This window comes from Metopolophium dirhodum, chromosome 1 (assembly GCF_019925205.1).
Source record: "Metopolophium dirhodum isolate CAU chromosome 1, ASM1992520v1, whole genome shotgun sequence".
Taxonomy (NCBI): domain Eukaryota; kingdom Metazoa; phylum Arthropoda; class Insecta; order Hemiptera; family Aphididae; genus Metopolophium; species Metopolophium dirhodum.
This window is the reverse complement of record NC_083560.1, coordinates 121,243,103-121,264,410: the sequence shown is the minus strand read 5'-3', so window position 1 is coordinate 121,264,410 and position 21,308 is coordinate 121,243,103. Positions and strand designations below refer to the sequence as shown.

The 21,308-nt window shown below is 26.8% G+C and overlaps 2 protein-coding genes and 2 pseudogenes across 2 annotated transcripts; 3 read left to right on the top strand and 1 right to left on the bottom strand.

Moving 5' to 3' along the window:
* Positions 1-6,305: 6,305 nt before the first annotated feature.
* On the top strand, positions 6,306-7,629 carry LOC132936979 (surfeit locus protein 6 homolog). The gene is made up of 2 exons (XM_061003803.1): positions 6,306-6,376; positions 7,011-7,629. Exon 2 carries the CDS (start codon positions 7,094-7,096, stop codon positions 7,613-7,615), a length of 522 nt encoding a protein of 173 aa, XP_060859786.1. The 5' UTR covers positions 6,306-6,376; positions 7,011-7,093; the 3' UTR covers positions 7,616-7,629.
* A 3,722-nt stretch (positions 7,630-11,351) lies between these two features.
* Positions 11,352-13,780, top strand: LOC132934363 (protein hold'em-like). The gene is made up of 4 exons (XM_061000668.1): positions 11,352-11,522; positions 11,593-11,746; positions 13,102-13,284; positions 13,617-13,780. Exons 1-4 carry the CDS (start codon positions 11,352-11,354, stop codon positions 13,778-13,780), a joined length of 672 nt encoding a protein of 223 aa, XP_060856651.1.
* Positions 13,781-13,842: 62 nt separating this feature from the next.
* On the top strand, positions 13,843-14,433 carry LOC132934451 (protein hold'em-like; annotated as a pseudogene).
* Positions 14,434-15,244: 811 nt separating this feature from the next.
* LOC132937469 (probable dimethyladenosine transferase) lies at positions 15,245-21,188 on the bottom strand (annotated as a pseudogene).
* Positions 21,189-21,308: the final 120 nt, after the last annotated feature.

Sequence of the window (21,308 nt, the reverse complement as noted above, 5' to 3'; positions counted from 1 at the left end):
TAATACAAATGTATTATAGAATGATATTGTGTTTGATTTTTAGTATCCCTGCTTTCCAAAGATTAAAAAGGTTGCATATCACCGGTGTCCACTTTTCATTCTCCTGACTAAGATGTTGGCTAGTGGTTCATTGATTTGTTTATAAACAAATATTGTATCAGCTTTCAAATATGAACTTACTGCTCATTGGGTAGGTAGGTAGTTCATGAATCATGGTATCATTTTCAAAATCAGTATCCCATTTGGGTGTTGTACATTTTACATCACAAAATAATGTGGAAGCTGTACCTTACACCTGGGTAAAAAAGACTAAATATGCATGGGCTAAAAATCCGAAATTGGTTAAATGATTTATAGTAAATTATTTTAAACCAAACACCACATAATTTTATTACTGCCCAGCAAGAAAATTGGGAAATGGGAGTTATGGTAAGTTTTTTTAAATATTTTCAGGTTTACTTTTGTGAAATTAATTTAATTTTAATATCATAGATTCATTGGCATTAGCTCAAATGAAGACTTCCAAAGCTACAGTTACTACTGATTTGTCCTCAACTGATGATGCACAATTTATGTCAAAGAAAATGTATTCAACAAAACGTTATACTCATACCAATAGTAAATAACAATCTCGTCTAATTACAAAATATTTAGTATAATATGGTATACCTGTCCGCCAAAATATTATGGTAATATATTATTTTTAAATTATACCACTCAATAATTTAATATTTTTAAAAATAAATTGATTAACATTTATTTATTTTTTTTTTTTAGATTATTTAGAATGAAAACTTGAAGAATTATGTAGTACGGACAATATTAAACAAATCAAAGTAATGCAGGAACAAGATGATGACATCAGTTATGATGATTTACATTTACTTTTACAGTTACTTCCCAATTTCAACTTTCAAACATTAAATGCAGTATGTTTCCAATTGAAAAATTTGAAGATTTATACACTTTGGAAAATTAAATCAAATGGGATAATGGTTTCAGAGAATCCATGGTAAATAATATAGCATTTATATCTTTCAAAAACTATATTTAGCATAGTGACATATTTTTCCTAATTAAAGACATATGTAAATGTCTGCAAAGTCAGTGTTTTTCAGCTGATTCACAACTCAAATAAAAATTGTTTCGTCTTTTGTTTATCTGTTATATGGTTTTGTTTATTATTCTTCATTATTTTACAATATTTATAACAGATGTTTTTCTTTTACAGATGAAATTATTTGTTGTATCCCGACAGCAATGATTTAGGAAATATTGTTTGCAGGGTAATTGGCCATATGTTTAAGGACAATGTATTGGTAAATTACTCGCTGTTTGGGTTTAAGAAGAAACAGCGTTTCTCATCTTCATTAAGCTACTGTCTGATAATAGGTAAAATCTAAATTTTAAATATCTTGAATCATTGATTATTATGTTTGGACCTCATTCCCAAATTAGGAACACATACTTTAAAGGTAACTAGAAAACTAACTAGTGAATTGTATATAACTTTAAAAGATAAGCAGAAATTAATGACAGAAATTATTGAAAGTTAAATCACAATAACTATTCACTATAAAGTATTATTACTCAATTTTATGTACAGATGTACATTTGAATGCATTTTTACTGATTTTTCTTTTCAGTACTGGCATTAGAGGAGATTATATTTACTCTGTCTGACTTATGTACACGATAAATAGTCGAAATAATGCTTTAATTTTCAACTTCAGTATCTTGTTTGATGGCAAAGTGAATCTAGTTGGTGTATTGAGGAGGTCAAAATCCTATACTCCCATTAGTGTTGAAAAGCGCCTATGAAAAAAAAAAATAATAAGGAAAACCGGGAATTTTTACACTATATCGGTTTTTGACCAAATCGATTTTGGTTTTTGGTGTAACTCTAAAACAAATGACCGTAGATACTTGAAATTTTCACTGGTTGTTTATATTATCATTTTCTATACACGATAAAATTTATTAATAATATTATTTGGATTTATTTGAACTGTTTATACGGACATTTTTGGTTTCCAATTTTGTTAATTTTTTTTTCTATGAATGTCAATAAAATTTTATTTATTCTGTAAACAAGCTTGAAAATTTAATACAAGGCTCTTATTATATTGTTACAATGACATTTTAAAAATATTAAAAATCCATAGGCACAATTTATCATATGTTTATTTTATCAGTTTTTATATGGCTATACTTGATAAAATTTTCAAAATTTTTAGATTTGTTTTGAGGACAATTTCAAATTTCAAATTTTTTAGTGTTTTTTTCTATAAAAATCAATAAAATTTTATTTTTAGTCCAAAAAGCAAGACTGGACATTAACAAGTTAATAAGTTTAAGTTAAGTTACTTTTAACTAAGTTAATTAACGAGTTACTTTTTTCTTATGTTATTCAGTAACTTACGAGTTGGTTAATTTTATTGCCACGTTAAGTAAATTTTTTTCCTAAGCCACAGGTTTAAAATAAATTCACTTTTGTAAAAATTCATTTTATAAAAAAGAAGCAGAAATATTAAATATATTAATTAGGAAATAATAATTTATAATAATAGTTATTATATTGCATATTCACAGAAAATATTATATAACTATATTATTGACGGAAATGTTATAAGGGTTACTGTTAATATTAGTTTCTTACAATATTGTATCGTACCTATTGTTTGAAATTTAGAATAAAAATATGGATACCTATTAACTATTAACTAAGCTAATAGTGACACATTTCATTCAAAATGAAGTCAGTTAAATAAATATTTTAAAGAAACGTCGTTGGCCATGAAAACAGGCCGTGGGCCTATGTACAGATAAGTACATAATATATTATAAGTATAACAAGTATACAAATAAGAAATGTACAGGTTAATTAATTGCAGATTAAAATAATAATAGTGTATTATATATTGCTTGCTATTGTTACGGGCATGTTTGTTGATTTGTATTATTATTTTTGTAAATACATATAATATATCTTTAACTAAATAAATGTGAAATGAAAATCTTTGTTCAGGATAAACTCTGGAACTACTTATCAGATCTTCTTGATTTTTTTTTTTAAACGAAAAGGTTAGGTTAGGATTCTGTATTAATTGATTATATTAATCCACCATAGGTAGAATACGACGAACTTGGTATAACTTTGATAGTTTAGATTTAAATCATACACTTACGTACAAACAACACGGGGTCTGTGATCTACCGCAGGTAGATTGCCTAACTGCTAATATACTGCTGCGAATCAGAATTTTTACTCGGGGCAACGGAAAAGTTAAGATTAATTTTAAACACCATACACCGAATATTAAATAACGAATTGAACAAAGTTTGAGTCGTATAGAGTTGTTACATTTAACGGGCAACGAAGTTAATCAATAAACATGCCCGATTAACCAATAGCAACCAATATTATAGTACACTAGTATTATTTTAATCTGCAACAATAAACTAAATTTTTTATTATTTAGTTTATTTTTTTCCGGACGGCGCCACTGTTGTATTTTTGACATCCCTATTTCCTACTTTTCTGGTGGATTTTCATAAGAACAATCACGAACACAACAAAAAAATAATCAGCCAAATCGGTTCAGTAGTTTCGGAGTTTATCCCGAACCAACTTCATTTTATATAGTAGTATTGATTAAAGTATGAATGTTGAAAAGCTTAGTGTTTGGTTGCATTATTTTACATTTGATATTCATTTGATATACCAAATACAGCTCACTAGGTACTGACTACTAAAATGGTAAAATTATATTATATTATATTAAGTTATATTATATTTTTGAAAATATTATGACTAATTTTATTTATTTATTTATTTATAATATATAAACGCCAAACGGCAATTTTAAATTAACAGATTAAGTTTAAATTTAATAGATATAACAATAATATAATAATACAAATACACACAAAATTAGAACATATGGAAAAACACAACATAATTTAAACTAAATGGTAATACCTTAATTTAGCTATATAAATCTATGATATAACATATTTATAACAATGATATTATTTAATTACTTAATAAAATCAAAATTAAGATTGTTAAGATTACGAAGCATTCTGTGCAAGGGGTGATTATGTCCGTATAATGTATTGTGAGTTGGAACTTGGAAGAGTGCGTGATTTCTGGAGAAGAAGGAAGGGATACGAAAACATATTTTAGAGAGGAGATCGGGTGCATCTATGGTGCCACCTAGGAGCGAGGTTATAAAGCGCTCATCGGCATCTTGTCGACGAGTAAACAGCATTGGTATTCCCAATGAACTACGAATTAAGGAATAGTCATGCGTAGGGTGAGGTATCTTCCTTATGTAGGCAATGTAGGAAAGAAATCTATTTTGTACACGCTCGAGTCTTAATTCGTATTTAGCTAGGTAGGGATGCCACACCACCACACCGTATTCTAATATAGAACGTACTAATGAGAAGTATAATGTGCAGAGACAACGAGCAGAAGAAAACTGATTAGTATTGCGTTTAATAAAACCCAATACTTTTAAAGCTTTACCTACAGTGACATTTATATGGTGCTCAAAATTTAATGATGGTGAGTAATGAATACCAAGATCTTTATAGAGGAAGACACGATTAAGAGAAGTGCTATTAAGAGAATAGTTGTGGTAGATAGGAGATCGCTGCCTAGAAAACGACATAACATGACATTTGCTTATATTAAGGCTAAGACCAATGGAGTACGCCCAACTTGCAAAAATATCTAGTTCTGACTGTAGGATATGACATTGATTAAGATTGTCTATTTTAAGGAATATTTTTATGTCATCAGCAAAAAGAAGGAGTTTAGCCTTAGTGATCCGTTTGGTTATCGAGTTTACAAACAGAATAAATAAAAGAGGACTAAGGTGGCCTCCTTGAGGGACTCCAGATGGTATCACAGCTAACTCTGAAATTGCATTTTTGAATTTTATGAATTGTTTTCTACCTGTGATGTAAGAGTGCAACCAAGATAGTAGGGGATTCCCAATGCCTAAAGACTTAAGCACCATTATGAGGCAATTGTGGTCCACAGTGTCAAATGCTTTATTAAAGTCTGTAAAGATTACATCTACCTGACCTCTGTGTTCGATAACTTCTGATAAATAAGAAGAGAAGGCAACACCACTTGTTACGGTTGATTTATGTGATCTAAAACCATGCTGCTCACTTATAATAAGATGATTAAGACTACGCTTTATTTTGGAGTATACAATCGATTCAAATAATTTACCAATATGTGGTATTATAGAAATTGGTCTGTAGTTTTGGATATTAGAAGCGTCACCAGATGAGGGGTGTGGGGGGCAGAGCCCCCCACTATTGAATTCTAGTAGATTTTCAGAACCCACTCCGTAAAAAATTCCCGAGATCGCCACTGAGTTTAAGGGAAAATAAATTCATGTTTAAAATACGATTGACTCGTAATAATTATAGATAATTATACTCGTAATTTTGGGCCTCTGAATATGTAAATGGGCCCCTTAGAAGTGAAAATCTCGATGGGCCGATACACACCAATCCGGCTCTGGTTATGACTTTATGAGTTATGAGTTATGAATGTTAACGCGTATTAATACTTAATACCTAGTATATTAGTATTATACAATCCTAAAATTCATAAAATAATGTTTTAAATCAGTAACAGCGGCGTGACTGCGTGAGTTAATAAATCGAACAGTGTGTCTGTGCAGTGTGCACTGTATAATAATATATTTTATATTTGACAAATTAACGTTGTCGACAGTGGTGATAAAAATTAATGATAACGGAATACAGAACATTGAAAAAATGTGTGTTTTGAAATAACAAAGTTTAGCAATTACTGATAACTGTATTAAACTTTAAAATTTAAGACGAAAATAAAAAACTTATAATGTTGTCGTTAAACCAAGAAAACGTGAAGAACCTTTTCAATAAAGAATTCGATTTCGTCAGTGAAGTCCTAAATCAAGTGAAACTGCCGGAGCGCGTAGAAGTCTTGGGTAAATTATTTTATAAACATGTGCATCTTTGTGTCGAAAAAATATTACTGTACTTACAAAATAAATACGAAAAATGTATTAGTATCAAGTATTTAAGTGATATTAGTAAAATCCACATTTTGATCTTGAGTCGTTGACATAATTACAATTTATATTTTGTATATGTTGTATATTTTACATTTTCAGATTCAGAAGTATGCGATAGTAATGAAAAAGTCAGAAGTAAGCTTTACTTTGTTTTTATATGTATATAATATATATATTAAGTATGTTTTTGACTGAATGATTTTGTTTAGAGCCAATACTTGCAAGTGACAAAATAAACAGAGCACAAAGTTTAGAAGAACTGCATACAAGACTTGCTGCAATAAGAGGTAAGGAATACAAATGTAGATTTTTGGAGTCGAAACTTCATTTGTTTTGTTATTATTTTTTGAAAAAGTATACTTCACCTTTGAAATATTTTAGTCTAAATTCATAATTTAGTAATTTTTAAAAAAAAATTATTAATTAGACAGTATATTTTGTGTAATCTTTCTAGCCACTAGCATGTGCCACCCAAAAACAATATAATATTTTGTTTTTTTCTATAGTGTTGTCTCCATAGACATTATTTTAGTTTCTTATAATAATAATTACATACTGTTTCAAAAGTACTGTAGCATTAAATCATGCATTTCCAATTAAAATGTGGACATTTTTAAATGGTTTTTTGTTGTGAAACATTATTTACAGCTGTTACCTAAATTTTATTCACTTTTAAAATAACTACTATGGTGCTACTTCAAAAGTAGAAATGTTGTTTGTTAGGGTTATACATTTATAATGGTAAATATTTAGTAATAGCTATCAGTGCCAGGTATAATAACTTAAGTTTTGACTAATATTACTGTAATGTAATGAGTTAAATTCAATTATTTTGTTATCACTTGTAAGTGAATAATTTTATGAATCAAATATCATATGTACTATATTTAAATATAAACTTTGTTTTTCACTTTTATTTAGAAAAGAAATATACTTACCAAGCAAAAATAATTAAAAATAAACTTCAAAATAAGATTAAAAGAAAAAAAAAGATACATGAAAAAATGAAGGGTGAAAAAAAACCAAATGACAGTGTTGAAAAAGCAAATGAAAAGCCTCCTAAAGTAAATGGTACTAAAATGAAGACTAAATTAGTATTCAATCGGATAAATTTCTTAGGAGAACAAACTGAAATAGCTCCACATCCAACTAGTACAAATGCAAAGGTGGCTTTAGACGAAATTAAAACAAAGCAACATATGTATAATGAATTAGAAAAATCTGGTGAAATTGATAAAGCCAAAGAGTTGAAAGAACGCGATGCTTGGAATAACGTCTTGGCCAAAGCTGAAGGGGTAAAAGTTAAAGACAATGTGGAGTTATTAAAAAAGACCATTGCCAAAAAAGAAAGACAGAAAAAGGTTAGTAAAACAAAGTGGGAAGAAAGAACAAATACTCTGGAGAAGGCCAAGAAAGAAAAGCAAGATAAACGTACAAATAATTTATTGAAAAAGAAACAAGAAAAAAAGGAAAAAACAAAAAAGAAAGCTATAAAAAAAGGCCGGTTTGTGCCAGGTATAAATTAGTAAAAAAAATTATGTATGTATTTATTAAAATATTTTTGCTATTGGTTTTAATAATAATTACCTATTAAATTAATACTAAATGCTACAAAAATGTATACTTCTAATTATTAGTGTGATTGATTCATCATAATATCAATTATCAACTATAGAAAATAAATATATTATATGCATCAGGTCAATACACTAATGGACACGAGAAAAATTATTATTTTTTCTTCTGAACCAGACCAGTTCAGACAACAGTCAAGTAACGAGCTTGAATTTATAAGTTTTTTAAATGATAAAAATAAATCACTTAGTTGTTTAGACAATTATCCAAAAATAAAAAAATTATTTATAAAATATAATACAAGCCTAACCTCTTCAGTAGCTATTGAACGACTATTTTCTTTTGCTGGGCTTATTCATTCTCCATGTAGATCTAGTATGTCAGATGATACTTTCAAAAAATTAGACTCTTTAAAAGATAACCAGGAATTTATTTCAAAACATGGGATATAAATAATATAATTAAATATTTATATAAATCATCTACATTTAAATATTTAATAAACAATAAGTAAACATTGCTAATTTATAAATATATTTATTATTCTTTATAACGTTTTCTTATTGTGTACGTAATTTTTTTTATAGACTGTAAATCTTTTTACCTATTATTTCGTTTGTCTATTATTAGTGTTATTATTTTAAACGTATCTAATGTTATTTGAAATTATATTGTTAATGATCAATAAATACCGTATTATTATACATTTATAAGCTATAATATAATATAAATTATATATGATAAAATTGTATCCAAAGTAAATTAAGAAATTAATAAAAATAAATAAATATATTAAGTATCTTGTATCTTACAGGTATCTCAGATACATGTATCTTGTATCTAGTATCTTTAAAAATATTATAGTATCTTGTATCTTGTACCTATCTTATATTTAGATACTTTTTTTGAGGTATCTTGCCCAGCACTGGTCCATTGTCTTCTATGCTAGAATAAGACTGGAGCACAGTTTAAGGAGTAGGTAGGTACTCTTAAGTAGGTACCTGTATTTAGGAATAAACTGTGACTGAAGACACTTAAAATGTATGTACATAGATAACGACAAAAATACGCTGTGAAAAGTCCGGTCATCGACCGATCTATTGGTTATTTATCTTGATAAGTCCGGTTTCCGGTATCCGGTTCACAACCACCCGCACATATTTTACCAAAGCTGCGTTGCGGTCGGTACGGTTTTTAAAATTCATTACAAAATCTGTTTATTTTCTTTTCGAATCGTGAGGTAGGTTAGCTAACCAAGTTATTTACATTTGACCTTTAAAGTTCGAATTCATTGAATTTTTGGTCTAACCTAGCACATGCCGCGAGATAAGATTTATGCATCGATCTGTATTCTAACTTATGACTTGAATATCCGCACGGTACGGGTGTGAAACTGTGACCTGTGAGAACCCGGCACCAAAAGCAACGGTAAGTAATTTTATGTCGTATATACCAATATCGTTGATTATGTATTTATATTATATTTTAATATTTTTATTGTATTTATTGTATTTATATCAAAATGATAAGTATGTTTATAAGTAGGTATGTATCTAAATCCTTGCTATGTTATACCAAATGCCAATAACGTTATGTTTGTCGTTCACGCCGGATATAGTTTTTAAATATTATCGGTAACTACCTAGTAACAGTAAGTTGTGGTGGCATATAAACAGTTAAACAATTAACACAAAATATAGTGTAACTATTTCGGTTATTTCCAGAGTGCAGATTGAACATTTTGATAGAAAAATTTAAATACCTTTTAAAATACTGACCTATTAGGAAGACGCAGATCTGTCTTCGAAGTTGATTAAAATCTGAATCTCTTAGTTTCAATGGCGGGACGAAAGGCTGAATTTTGACGCAACCACGTCAAATATTCAAAGGGGTGGTGGCAGTAGGGCCGAAGTCTATACTAAGGTCTGGGCTAAGGTCTTGGGCCACGGCTCAACCTTTTTCAGCCATATTGTATTTACATCATAGGTACCTACCTAATTTTGTTATAAGTAAATAATGTATATTATTATAGTATTGTGAGGTTGTGGTAAATACTTAAATATGAAATTACATAATTTAAAATGTAAGTTCAGTCCGCCACTTCTCAGTTTTATATGCCTTTATATTTTGTAACCTATTAATATTATTTATTATTAATTTGAAAATCGTGTGACTGGTAATTAACTTAATTTATGAGCTAAATATTGAAAGAAACATTTAAAAAGACGTCAAGAAATATAGAAGTTTAGTGGTTTAATTATTAAAAGGCTAAAAAGTTGATACATTTTCTAAATAAGTTTCAATAATTATATTTTAACTATTGATACCTACACTTTAAAAATGTATGTATAAATAGGTATGTTGAACCATTGAGTTTAGGTATAATAAAATTGTACAGGTGATCGATGATTCACCAAGCATGCTCACCACCTTTTTTCCTGAATAATGTCTTTAAGTACCTATATTTAAGAACTCTAAAAATCTAAATTATTCAAATTCATTATTAAAGAGGAACATGGGTCCATGGGTGTGAGCCTGTCTGGTAAATTACCCTGTAATTAAGTTAACTTTTGATTGCATCCAATATTTATAAATCAATTAATTTTATTCAGTAACAACATTTTAAGAAGTATTAACACATCTACACATAGAACACTTCAGAATAATTTTCTTAAATATTCAGTTCTTAGGTATTCCATAATTTATTAACTATAATCCAAATTTATATTTATTTATTTTCTATCTATATAATATTTAATACCTATGTTATCTATCCATAATTATATTATATAATATGCTGTTTAGGTTATATAGATACTTTAGAATTACTAAATAATAATTAGAAAAAATGAATACCGGTGTTATGAAACTGAAGCTTAATTCAATTTTCCCAGGAACAACAAACATTTTGGAAGTTGGGATTATTATAGCTAAACAAAATCCTATAGTAATTGTATCAAAACAAGGTAAAAAAATAACATTTTAGAGTAAACTATTGTTTGTTAACATAAAACGATAAACATAAATATAATGTTATATTCAATTTGAATAAATGATTTATGTATAATTTTAGGTTTTAAATTATATTTAAATATATACCATTACCTTCCTAAAACTTAAACAATACGCATATATTGAAACAATTTTTTTTCATTCATAATTATTAAATATTTGGTTTATAATTTATAATTAAAACTATTAAAAATAATTCAGTATAAGCATAATAAATATTTTACATAATTAAAAAAAAAACTAAAAATATGAACGCGTACCTAATTATATATTTTTAAACAGATAATAAAGAAAAATCTGTCTTTTCGTTTACTATACTTGACTCTCCAGAAGATGTGGTTAATATAAGTGTTTGGGGTTCTAATGATTATACTACACGTTCGTTTATATAATGATTTTAAAATTGGAGATGTTGGTAAATATAAAATAATATGCAATATATATTAAAGAATGTCTGTTAGTTTTTGAAATTATTTATTTATGCTTATAGTTGACTTAGTTAATTCAAAAGTTACTTATAACATGGGTATCAAAGATAAATATATGCCAAAAAGTTCTAGGTAAATATAATATACTAATAAACTTAATGACTTAAATGGTTACTTATATTGTATATCTACCCATCTAATTTAATATTATTAAATATTTAGCCCATTATATTTAACATTAAATGAAATGTCATCTCAAATGTTGCTACATGATGATCATGATTCTTTGAAGTATAAATATCTTCTCAGAATTATTCTTATTTGTCCACGACACATGCATATTAATATTGAGGATATCCATTCTAGTGGAAAAGAGATGAGTGGGAAATTTTGTTGTTTGTTGGCTGCAGTAAGATGTGTAAGTTATTAACAACTGACAACTTATCAAAAATACAAAAGTGATACTTAACACCTAATTTAATAATTAGGTAAAGTTTACTAAATTAATAAAAACTAAAATTGGCAAGAAAGCGTTCTTAAAAGAAATTATTGTCATGGACAAAACATACCCAACACTTGTAGTAAGAATTTGGGATAAGGAACTATCAGAAAGAGCTGCACAATGGTTACCAAAAAAAACAAGTAATCAATAATAAAATTATACTGTTAAGTCATGACTAAAGACCGGATTTCCGTGCAATTGCATCTTTTTATGGCGTGTTCTAAATTCAATAGAAACAAGCTACAAATCCAAATCAAGAGATGTAGATTAATTTAAAAAAAGTTTTATGTTGCACAAAATTGCACGTTTTTGGGTTTTTGCACAAAATTGCACGTTTCGGGTTTTTTTTATAAAAATGTACTTTTATACAAATATTTTTGTATTTTTGTATTAATTTTATCGGTGCTAATCGATAAATGCTGCTATCGGTGTTTTATATCTAACAATATAATTATATATATATATAACGATATAATACAAAGTAATTAAGATAATGACTAAGGTACTACGATAGTCGATAGATTATCGATTACATATACAGTATAGGTACACATACAGTACTACAGTCTATCCGCAGCCGTCGTAGTCAACTCGTGTTATATACAATTTTATAGTTAAATAATTTAACTATAAGTTAAAACATATATTAAGTGACAGAAGACATAATTTTAAAGAAAAAAACTTGGAAATGTACATGATTATAAATTTTAATCAAATATTGTAAAGTCAGTTATATACATATTGTCAGTTTATTATTATTTTAATCAAATATTGTAAAGTCAGTTATATACATATTGTCAGTTTATTATTATTTTAATCAAATATTGTAAAGTCAGTTATATACATATTGTCAGTTTATTATTATTTTAATCAAATATTGTAAAGTCAGTTATTAGTTATTAGTTATTACTTATTAAAATTAAAATTTGAAGTACCTATAATGAAAATTTTGTTATTGCACGTTTTTGCACATTTTAACATTTTAATTGCACATTTTTTAGATTTTAGCTGCACAAAAATCCGGTCTTTAGTCATGACTCATGAGTTAGATGAGGAAACATTTTCTTTTCATTAAAATATATACCTAGGTATTAAAGGATTTTTTTTACAGCATTGAAACATCAATAACAAATAACAATAAGATAAATTCAAGTATATAAACTATTTTCACTAACAAATATATGTATATATTAATTTGATCTAGTGTAAAACTATCAAATAGGTTTTAAGTATATATCATCTTTTCATTGAAAGATTATTTGATAATATTTTTATTAAAAAATCGCCTTGTACCATAATAGTATAATACCACATACCTACTTCAGTTAGTTGGTATAACTTTTTAAATAATTTAATTTAATTTAACTCGAAGTTATATTAGTATAATCTGCCATAACTCACAAGTCTCATTAATGTCTATAAATTAACTAAGCATGCTGTTAAGTTTAAATTAAAAAGAAAACCATGATTAATTGGCTATATTTTTGTATTTTAGTCTTGTCTTTCTCAAATTTATTCTTGAAATGGAATGTTTTTAAAAGAAGCATGACAGCTGTTGTTTCCAATAAAACAATTATTACCGAAGATTCAATTACAAATGAAGCTAACGATTTAAAAAATTATGCAAATACACACTTGACTGGCCTGTCTACTAAATTAAACATTAACATTCCCGATTGTAATTAATACTTATGTTTATGGTTATAGAAACTTTAAATTGTTAAAAGAGTTTTGAAGGAAAATAAACTTGGTTCTATACTGTACATTGTACTATTGTTGATTTCTTATATATTTCCTACATAACGAACATGCATATTATAGTTTTTCTTTTTATTATTTTTACATAATATAAATATTTTAAAATTTAATTATGTCATTCTATAATAGTTACTGATTACACCATATTAGAAATTGTATTTTATTTATCTAACAAATATAAACATTTCATATTTAGGTTAGAATACTTGTCTGTCCAACTAATATTAAAAAAATAATTTTTTATGTCTTCAGTGTCAACTATAACGGACATTATGACTTGTAAACGAGTTTTAGTCAAGTCTAATGAAATTAGAAGACAACTTACAGCTATCTTATATGCAATTGTGAGCAAATTTAATATTGATGGATTATCTCCATTGGTTTTAACTAAGTGGCAAGTAATTTTATTATTCTAAATTGAAATTGTAATAAACAGTTCTTAAATGTATGAAACACTTTGTGCAATAATCTATATGGTATGAATGTGAACACTACATACTTAATGTGTCTTAATCCAGAATGTAACTTTTAGTTTTGAAATGGAAACTGAATCATATGAATTGGAAAGGATATTAAATATTCGATTATCAATAACAGATTCTACGGGCACTCTAGAAAACTGTATATTACATCATCATGTTGCTATCAACATATTAAATGAGGTAAGTAATATTGAATAGGAGAAATAAGTTTGGTATTGACACTTATAAAATACAAATTTAGAAAGAATAGTGAAACGCTTTATTCAATACCGTAGCAACACTATCTTTAAACATTTATTAATATTTCATTTGACTTTAATAAAATAGTTTAACAATAATAGTAAATAAAACTTATCAATCATAGTTAGTAATTACTAGTTACATAATACTTTTATCAGGTAAATTATTTTCAAAATATGAGCTTGAGCCAAAAGACAGAATTAAAATGGAAATATTTATTCACTAATTGTTTGATCAAATTAGTGGCAACAGAAGCCCACCCTGATGAAAAGTTAACAATTTTAATAGTAGATATAGAAAATGAAGGGCCAGTATCTAAATGTATATCTTGTATACCAATATATTAAACTTAATGCACAATTTAAGTCTCAAAAATGTATTCTTGTATTTAAAAAGTATGACTTCATAATTTGTAATTAAATATTTTAAATGTAAAAATTAGTTTCACAAAGCAGCATGTACATGTAAATACTAAAATTAAGCGGATAAAGTTTAATCTACATTTTAATTTATAACTATGAATATAATAGTTTATTGCTTCATGAAAGTTTACCTAAACTATACCATATATTAAAAATTGTTTTTTTTAGTTCTAGACTCCATTATAAATATTTAATTATTTAACTTTTTCCCACAATATACAGATATACAGTGCACACTCACCAGACAATTTGGAATAATAATGGTGGCCCTTTAAACTCAATAAATGAGCTAATTTTTTTTTTTAAATAATTTTTATATTAAAATTAGCTAAATTTATTAGTTTACAATACTGAATACGTGCATAATGCATACAGTTATTTAAATATAATTTGTTGAATTATAAATGATTAGTGATTACTGTTTAGAGAAACAAGTCTGGGAACCAATAACTGATTAACAACAACCACGTTCCTTAAATAGCCATCTAGTTATTTGGGGAACACTACAAAAATAATTATTATATTTTTATACTGACAAAACAAAAGGGGAGTTAATAATATTAAAATTAAACAAAAATAAACTTAATTTGTATTACTTATAATATTTAAATTTAATATTTAAATTAATAAATTGTAAATAACTTAAAAAAAATTAATTCTATACTTGAACAAATTTCTTTATTTTTCAAGTCCAAGTTGTAACAATTTTAAATTAAAAATGATTTTTTTATATTCATTAAAAATGAATTCCTTCTTTATTGAAGGCGAGTAGTAGTTTAAAACAATAAAAAAAAAAAATTAAGCATATATTATTATTAGGGCAGTGAAGTTATTGCATTAAAAAACACACTAAATTGATTGCATTATTGCATTAAAATATATTAAAAATTGCACTTTTAAATTTAAAAATTGCATTGAAAAAATTTAAAAAAATTTAATTATAATCAATAAAATTAAATATATTAATACATAATAATAATAAAAATTAAATATGAATATTGCTTACATTATTGCATTGCACTACAAATGATTTTTTTAAGTTTTCAAAATCGAATGATCGTCTGTTATCGCACAACAAATTTTTGTATCGGAAGAAACTTCTTTCTACGTCAGTAGTTGTTATTGGCACGTACTTGAAATAGATTAAATCGTTGTTGGTCAAGTCTTCTGGCAAGCCCTCCATTGACTGTATTTCTCCACTTAGAATTTTTGATATACGAACAATTATTTGATATCCTTCATTTTTTTGTAAAATAGTTTTGAATTTCTGGTTTTTTATTATTCCATTTTGTCCCGTAATTTTTTCTATTTTAGTTTCAACGTTTTTAACTATAGATAAAGCTTCGATTGTTATTGAGGGACAAGTTTTTATATTAACGACCAAAATGCGATAATCGCTCTATAGAAATAATAAGTAGGTATTACAACAAATATAGAAATTTGTTCACTGCTACGTTTAGTTACTTTTATTTTATATATTAAGTTATATAATCTTAAATGTAAACGAAAATTATCAAAAATAGTTAAAATTGCAGTAAAATTAAAAAAATCACCAAAATTGCATTTATTGCAATATAATTTTTTTTGGTTTAAATTAAGAGTTTAATGAAACATATTTTAAGCTCACTCAGCAATAAATATAACCATTTAAAAAAAACATGCAAATGCAACAACTTCACTGCCCTAATTATTATATACAACATAAATGTTTAACGTTAAATCAATAATTGATAGTTTTAAAATATGAAATTATTTTACTGGCCAAAAAACAATTTCCCGTTCATTGAATTTAAAATGAATACAAAGGTTTACTTACTCAAGAAATTCATCAATATCCATTTTTCTTGCTCTTTTGTCACATAAATCATTTTTGTTTAAGACATCGTCCAGTTTTTGTTTAATGTCAAAGTCGTCTCCTATTTCCTAATTTTAAAATAAATAATTTATATATTTATAAAAAACATAGCAATATTATAACACATTTTATTTTTAACCAAATTGTTATGTAAGGACTATCCAAGAACAAATTTACAAAAGGTAAATCATTAGTACTTGGTATAACTAAAAACTAAATAGTCAAAAATAGTATCTGTCATTTCATTTGATTAGTGGAGACATTTAAAAATAGTACGGTAATGACATGGGTTTATCTGTTGGCTCACCACAATACACACATTTCCTTGAAGTGTCTTCATTATTGTATTTACATATTAACACAAGCTTAGATATTTTCTTACAATTTGATACCAACATCCTATTGAAATAATAAATCTTTAAGGTAGAAAACATTTATTACATTCATAAATTATATATTTTTTTTTGTAAGTTCATAATATTTTAGAAATAGACACATAAACATGTTGTGTATCCGGTATCGTGTATGATGGGTTAATTATCTCTGTCAATTTACAATTTTAAAATACTCATAACTCGCTTTAAAATTAAAATATAATAAAAACCTACGAGATTCCCAGAATAATAATCTTTTCTTTAAATTTCATATGAGGTCAACTCATTCTAATTTTTTAACTAACGGAGCCAAACATGATCTGCTTATTGTAACATTTGCTAAGTTACACACTTGTAAAACAAACGTGATGTCTGTGTAATGTTCTTTTAAAAGGCTTAAAAACCTAACCTAACCCGTTGGTGGGGGAGGGGGGGGGGGTCACTGCTGACTGTGTTTCTGAACTTGAACAGAGTATAGATTAATACTACAAATTCAATCGTTAAATTTAACATTTTTATTTTATTTGTATTTAATCTGATGTGTATTTGTGTTTATGAGATTGGTGTGATTATAATTTTGATATACTTTCTAATTTATTCTTAGCGTTCAAAACTATTAGAGTAAATATTGTTTATACCGTTGATGTACAACGTCAGCAGATTTTTTCAGTATATATTAATTATTAGGTAATAGTAGTATATATTACATTTTAAATCACATTATTGAAGAAAAGTGTGTATTGTAATGCCAATGGACGGGCGGCCAGCAGATGGAACCCGTGACATCGCGCATCATTTTTAAATGATGCTTAAGATAAATTTTAATTCAAAATATTTTTTGGTAAATTCTTCATTAGATAGTACTTAAACTAAAAATAAAAATAGTGTTTTTAACTAACTTGATTTTTTAAAGAACAATAAACTCTATAATTTTTCTCTAATGTTACTGCAACAGCATTTTGTTTAAAACTTGCACCTAATGTTTTATTTTTCCTGGAGAATTCAATTCTTCTGGTTAAGCTATCCCATTCGTTGAAGTTAATAAGAGGTGGTGGATTACGAGGTTCTATACGCACCACTTTGGACTCTACTTTTGGTGGAGGTCTAAAATTATTTTTTCCAACCTAAAACATATATATTTCAGTAATAAAAAACATATAAAAACTAAAAGTTTTTGTGTCAACTTAATAGAACATTTCATAATGTTTTATCTGTATGAAAATAACTTGAAAACCAGAGGAGATGATATTTGATACGAAATATTAGCAACAAGTACATTGAAATATGGTAATTCAGATTTAAGGACATCTCCAACTCTTATTTGCAATTTATTTTGATAAGGAGAGTTCATAACACGCTTTTTCAACTCTGCCACTAACCTAAAAATACAATAAATTATAATTAATTTCCATGTTTCGTTAAAAATATATTAATTCATTTTAATATAAATTTTGGTTAAATATTCATCAAATAGGTATTATATATTTAGAAAAAAATGAATACTTAATGATTTAACTATTTAACATCTAAACCAAAGATATTATTTAAAGTAAATTTACCTAACACAATTTCACAAGCTAACACGTTCCAATAACTTAACAGTTAAGTTTCCTGTTCCAGGGCCAATTTTAAGTACAGTATCTGTAGGTAATAAAGCTGACTTTTCTACTATTCCTTGGATTGTTGAACAGTGGATTTTTCAGTATATGTTGTTCAAAATCTTTTTTCAACATAATTCCTAAAAATTAACATAATATTAATATTGTGTATTTTATTATTATAATATCCAGTATTCTTTTGCTATCTGCCCCTATTTAATAATAAAAAATATTGGACTACATGCCTATATAATATATAATAGATCAAAATAAATTTAATCAAGTGACAAACTACCAATATAGTTTTATTTTCAATCTCTAACCCACAATCTCTATCCCAAATATATTGGATATGAAAAAAAGGATTTTTAGATTATTAGATATTATATTGAAAGTATTGTTGTATTATTTTGAATGTCCTGACTCCTGAGCATCTTCTTATTCGATTACACCAATGGCGTATTTTGAAGGGGGGTGGGGGTGTTCTCCATGTCTGCACACCCCCGACTTTTAAAAAAAAAGTTCTAATATATTGGTCGTTGGTGTTATCATTTATTTTATAGTTTATTAGTATACTATTTTTATTTTATTATAAAATAAATGGTAATTTTATATAAACGGTAAAACTGAAATTAATTTGAATAGATTCGACGACACAGAGACTTATCTACAATTTATCAGAGATATCCAGAAATTATTTGAATTTCCCCGGGTCATTACGATAATAAAAATACCCGCAGGCCGCAGCAAAAATACAATAACAACGAAAATATTGTAAAAGATTATATTTTAATCTAGTTTACAATTTATCAGTTTAGAGAATTATACATTTCATTAATAATAATACCATTGATTATACTATTATACTATTATGGTATTATTTGTCAATTTGTCATTCATTTTTTCATCTACCGTCTACCGTCTACCACCGTCCACCACTGTACCAGGTGTAAAAATGTTATTATTGGACTTCAAGTTATTAATTTCAACAGACAAATATGAAGCTCACTTCTTACGCCTGGCACAAAGTACATGGTTGACTTAAGTAAATGTAAAGAATCTGTGTTATTGGCTGAGTTCAAATTATGGCAAAGACATTTAGAAAATATTAGATCATCAAATATACCAAGAAATGCCATGGAAGCAATAGTTTTATGCAATAGGCAAGTTTATCCAAGTGTATTTAAACTCCTACAGATTTTTGCAACTTAACCAGGATCAACTGCATCTAGTGAGAGGTCGTTTTAAAACTTGAAAAGAATAAAGACATACTTGCAAAACACAATGTCACAAGTAAATCAACATTGGTTAATTTATTCTTTTTATTCTTTTATGATTATGAGTTTTAAGTCTTTTTTTTAAAAATAGGGGGGGTTAAATGGTTTAGCTATGCTAGCTATCCACAGAGACGTTGGAATTGATGTCAATGAAGTGATCGACCAACTAAGTTTAAAGAAGAGGCGCTTAGATTTTTTACTATAGATTTACTTTGTTAATTTCAAAATACTGTTAATATTTGAAGGTAATTTTTAAAATTAATATTAGTAATCAGTATTAAGTAATAACCTACAACTTGCCTATTATACCATTTGCATGAGTTTCAAATGTAAAACTTCTTGTCTATTCCTAACGTGGTAATATGTTAAAAAGTAAGTTCAATGTTTTTTGTACATCAGTTAATATTTCTAAAAATGTTGTTTGTGAGGTTCAACTATTAAATGTTGGACACCCCCCGATAAATCACCTAAAATATGCCACTGGTTTACACAGTACTAAATCGAGACCAAAAATTAAAAACATACTAGGGTTAACTATTTTATCCATAAGAATTGGCATCTCGGTATAAATGTTTAGTTCCCTCTTGCCAATTTGAATTCTTTTACCGGAACTTAAGTAACTCTACAAGTTATAACTTATGAAACAATCAGAACTTGTTGCTCGGACTTAGTTTCATTGTGATAACCTAATAGAATTGAGGATTTTGCAATTTTGCGTATGTGCTATGCGTATTTTCCCACCATATAGGTTAGGCTAACCAAGAAGTCCTACCCTTGAGTTTTCCAACTATCTATAATATATAATAATATAATAATATTTAACATTATATATGTTATATATAGATACCAGTTTTTTATGTTTTTACATCTCATTACTGAGAGTATGCAGCTTCAATTGGATAAGCTTCCTCAACGATTCATTTACCTATGAATAATATACAATATATTTTTTTAGCGTATAAAAAATAATAATTTAAGGTTAAAGAATATTTTGTGTAAACAACATGTTTTAGGAATAAATTGAACCCAATATATTCAAATTTGAATATTTTATAAAAATCTAATAGATACCTAATAAAAATGTTTTATTTTTATTACTTAAAAAGTAAGTTCAAGCAAGAAATCCTGATTGCACCATCGTTCTTAACTCGAGGAGTTACACAAGTTTTGTTAAAAAAATTCAAAATGGAGAGTGGGAAGTAAACTGCCTTTGTGTTGGCACCTCTAGGAGCTTAACATGATTCACTACTAATTCACTCCAGGCCTATGTGGTGAAAATACACACGATGAAAATCAACAGTAAAAATTAATTATCAACAACTGAAACAATGCATTATTCACTGAACTTTTTCTAGCCAATAAAATGTTGGCATCAAGGCTAATTGTAATATTATGAATAGTAGTAATAGTTATGAATTATCGGAAAACGTTACTTAAGTAAGTTCAAACGAATTACGAAAACCATTTTTAAACACCAAGAAGCAAGATAATGTAGTAAAAATGTCGCTAAATATTTTTAAATATTACCTTGTCTGCCATAGACACTATGGCCTTTTTCCTTTTTCACTTTGGGCATATTGAGCAGATAATATTATTTTGTTTATTAGTATACTTTAATTCTTGAGTATTCAAAAAAACACTAGGTAGTCTTAAAATATAATACATCAGCATTTAGCGATTTAGCACTTCTCACATG

Coding starts and splice junctions, on each gene's coding strand:
- LOC132936979 (XM_061003803.1), top strand. CDS start 7,094: ATGAAGGGTGAAAAAAAACCAAATGACAGTGTTGAAAAAGCAAATGAA.
- LOC132934363 (XM_061000668.1), top strand. CDS start 11,352: ATGTCATCTCAAATGTTGCTACATGATGATCATGATTCTTTGAAGTAT. Junction 11,523..11,592: donor TGTTGGCTGCAGTAAGATGT/GTAAGTTATTAA, acceptor TTTAATAATTAG/GTAAAGTTTACTAAATTAAT. Junction 13,285..13,616: donor AAACATTAACATTCCCGATT/GTAATTAATACT, acceptor TTATGTCTTCAG/TGTCAACTATAACGGACATT.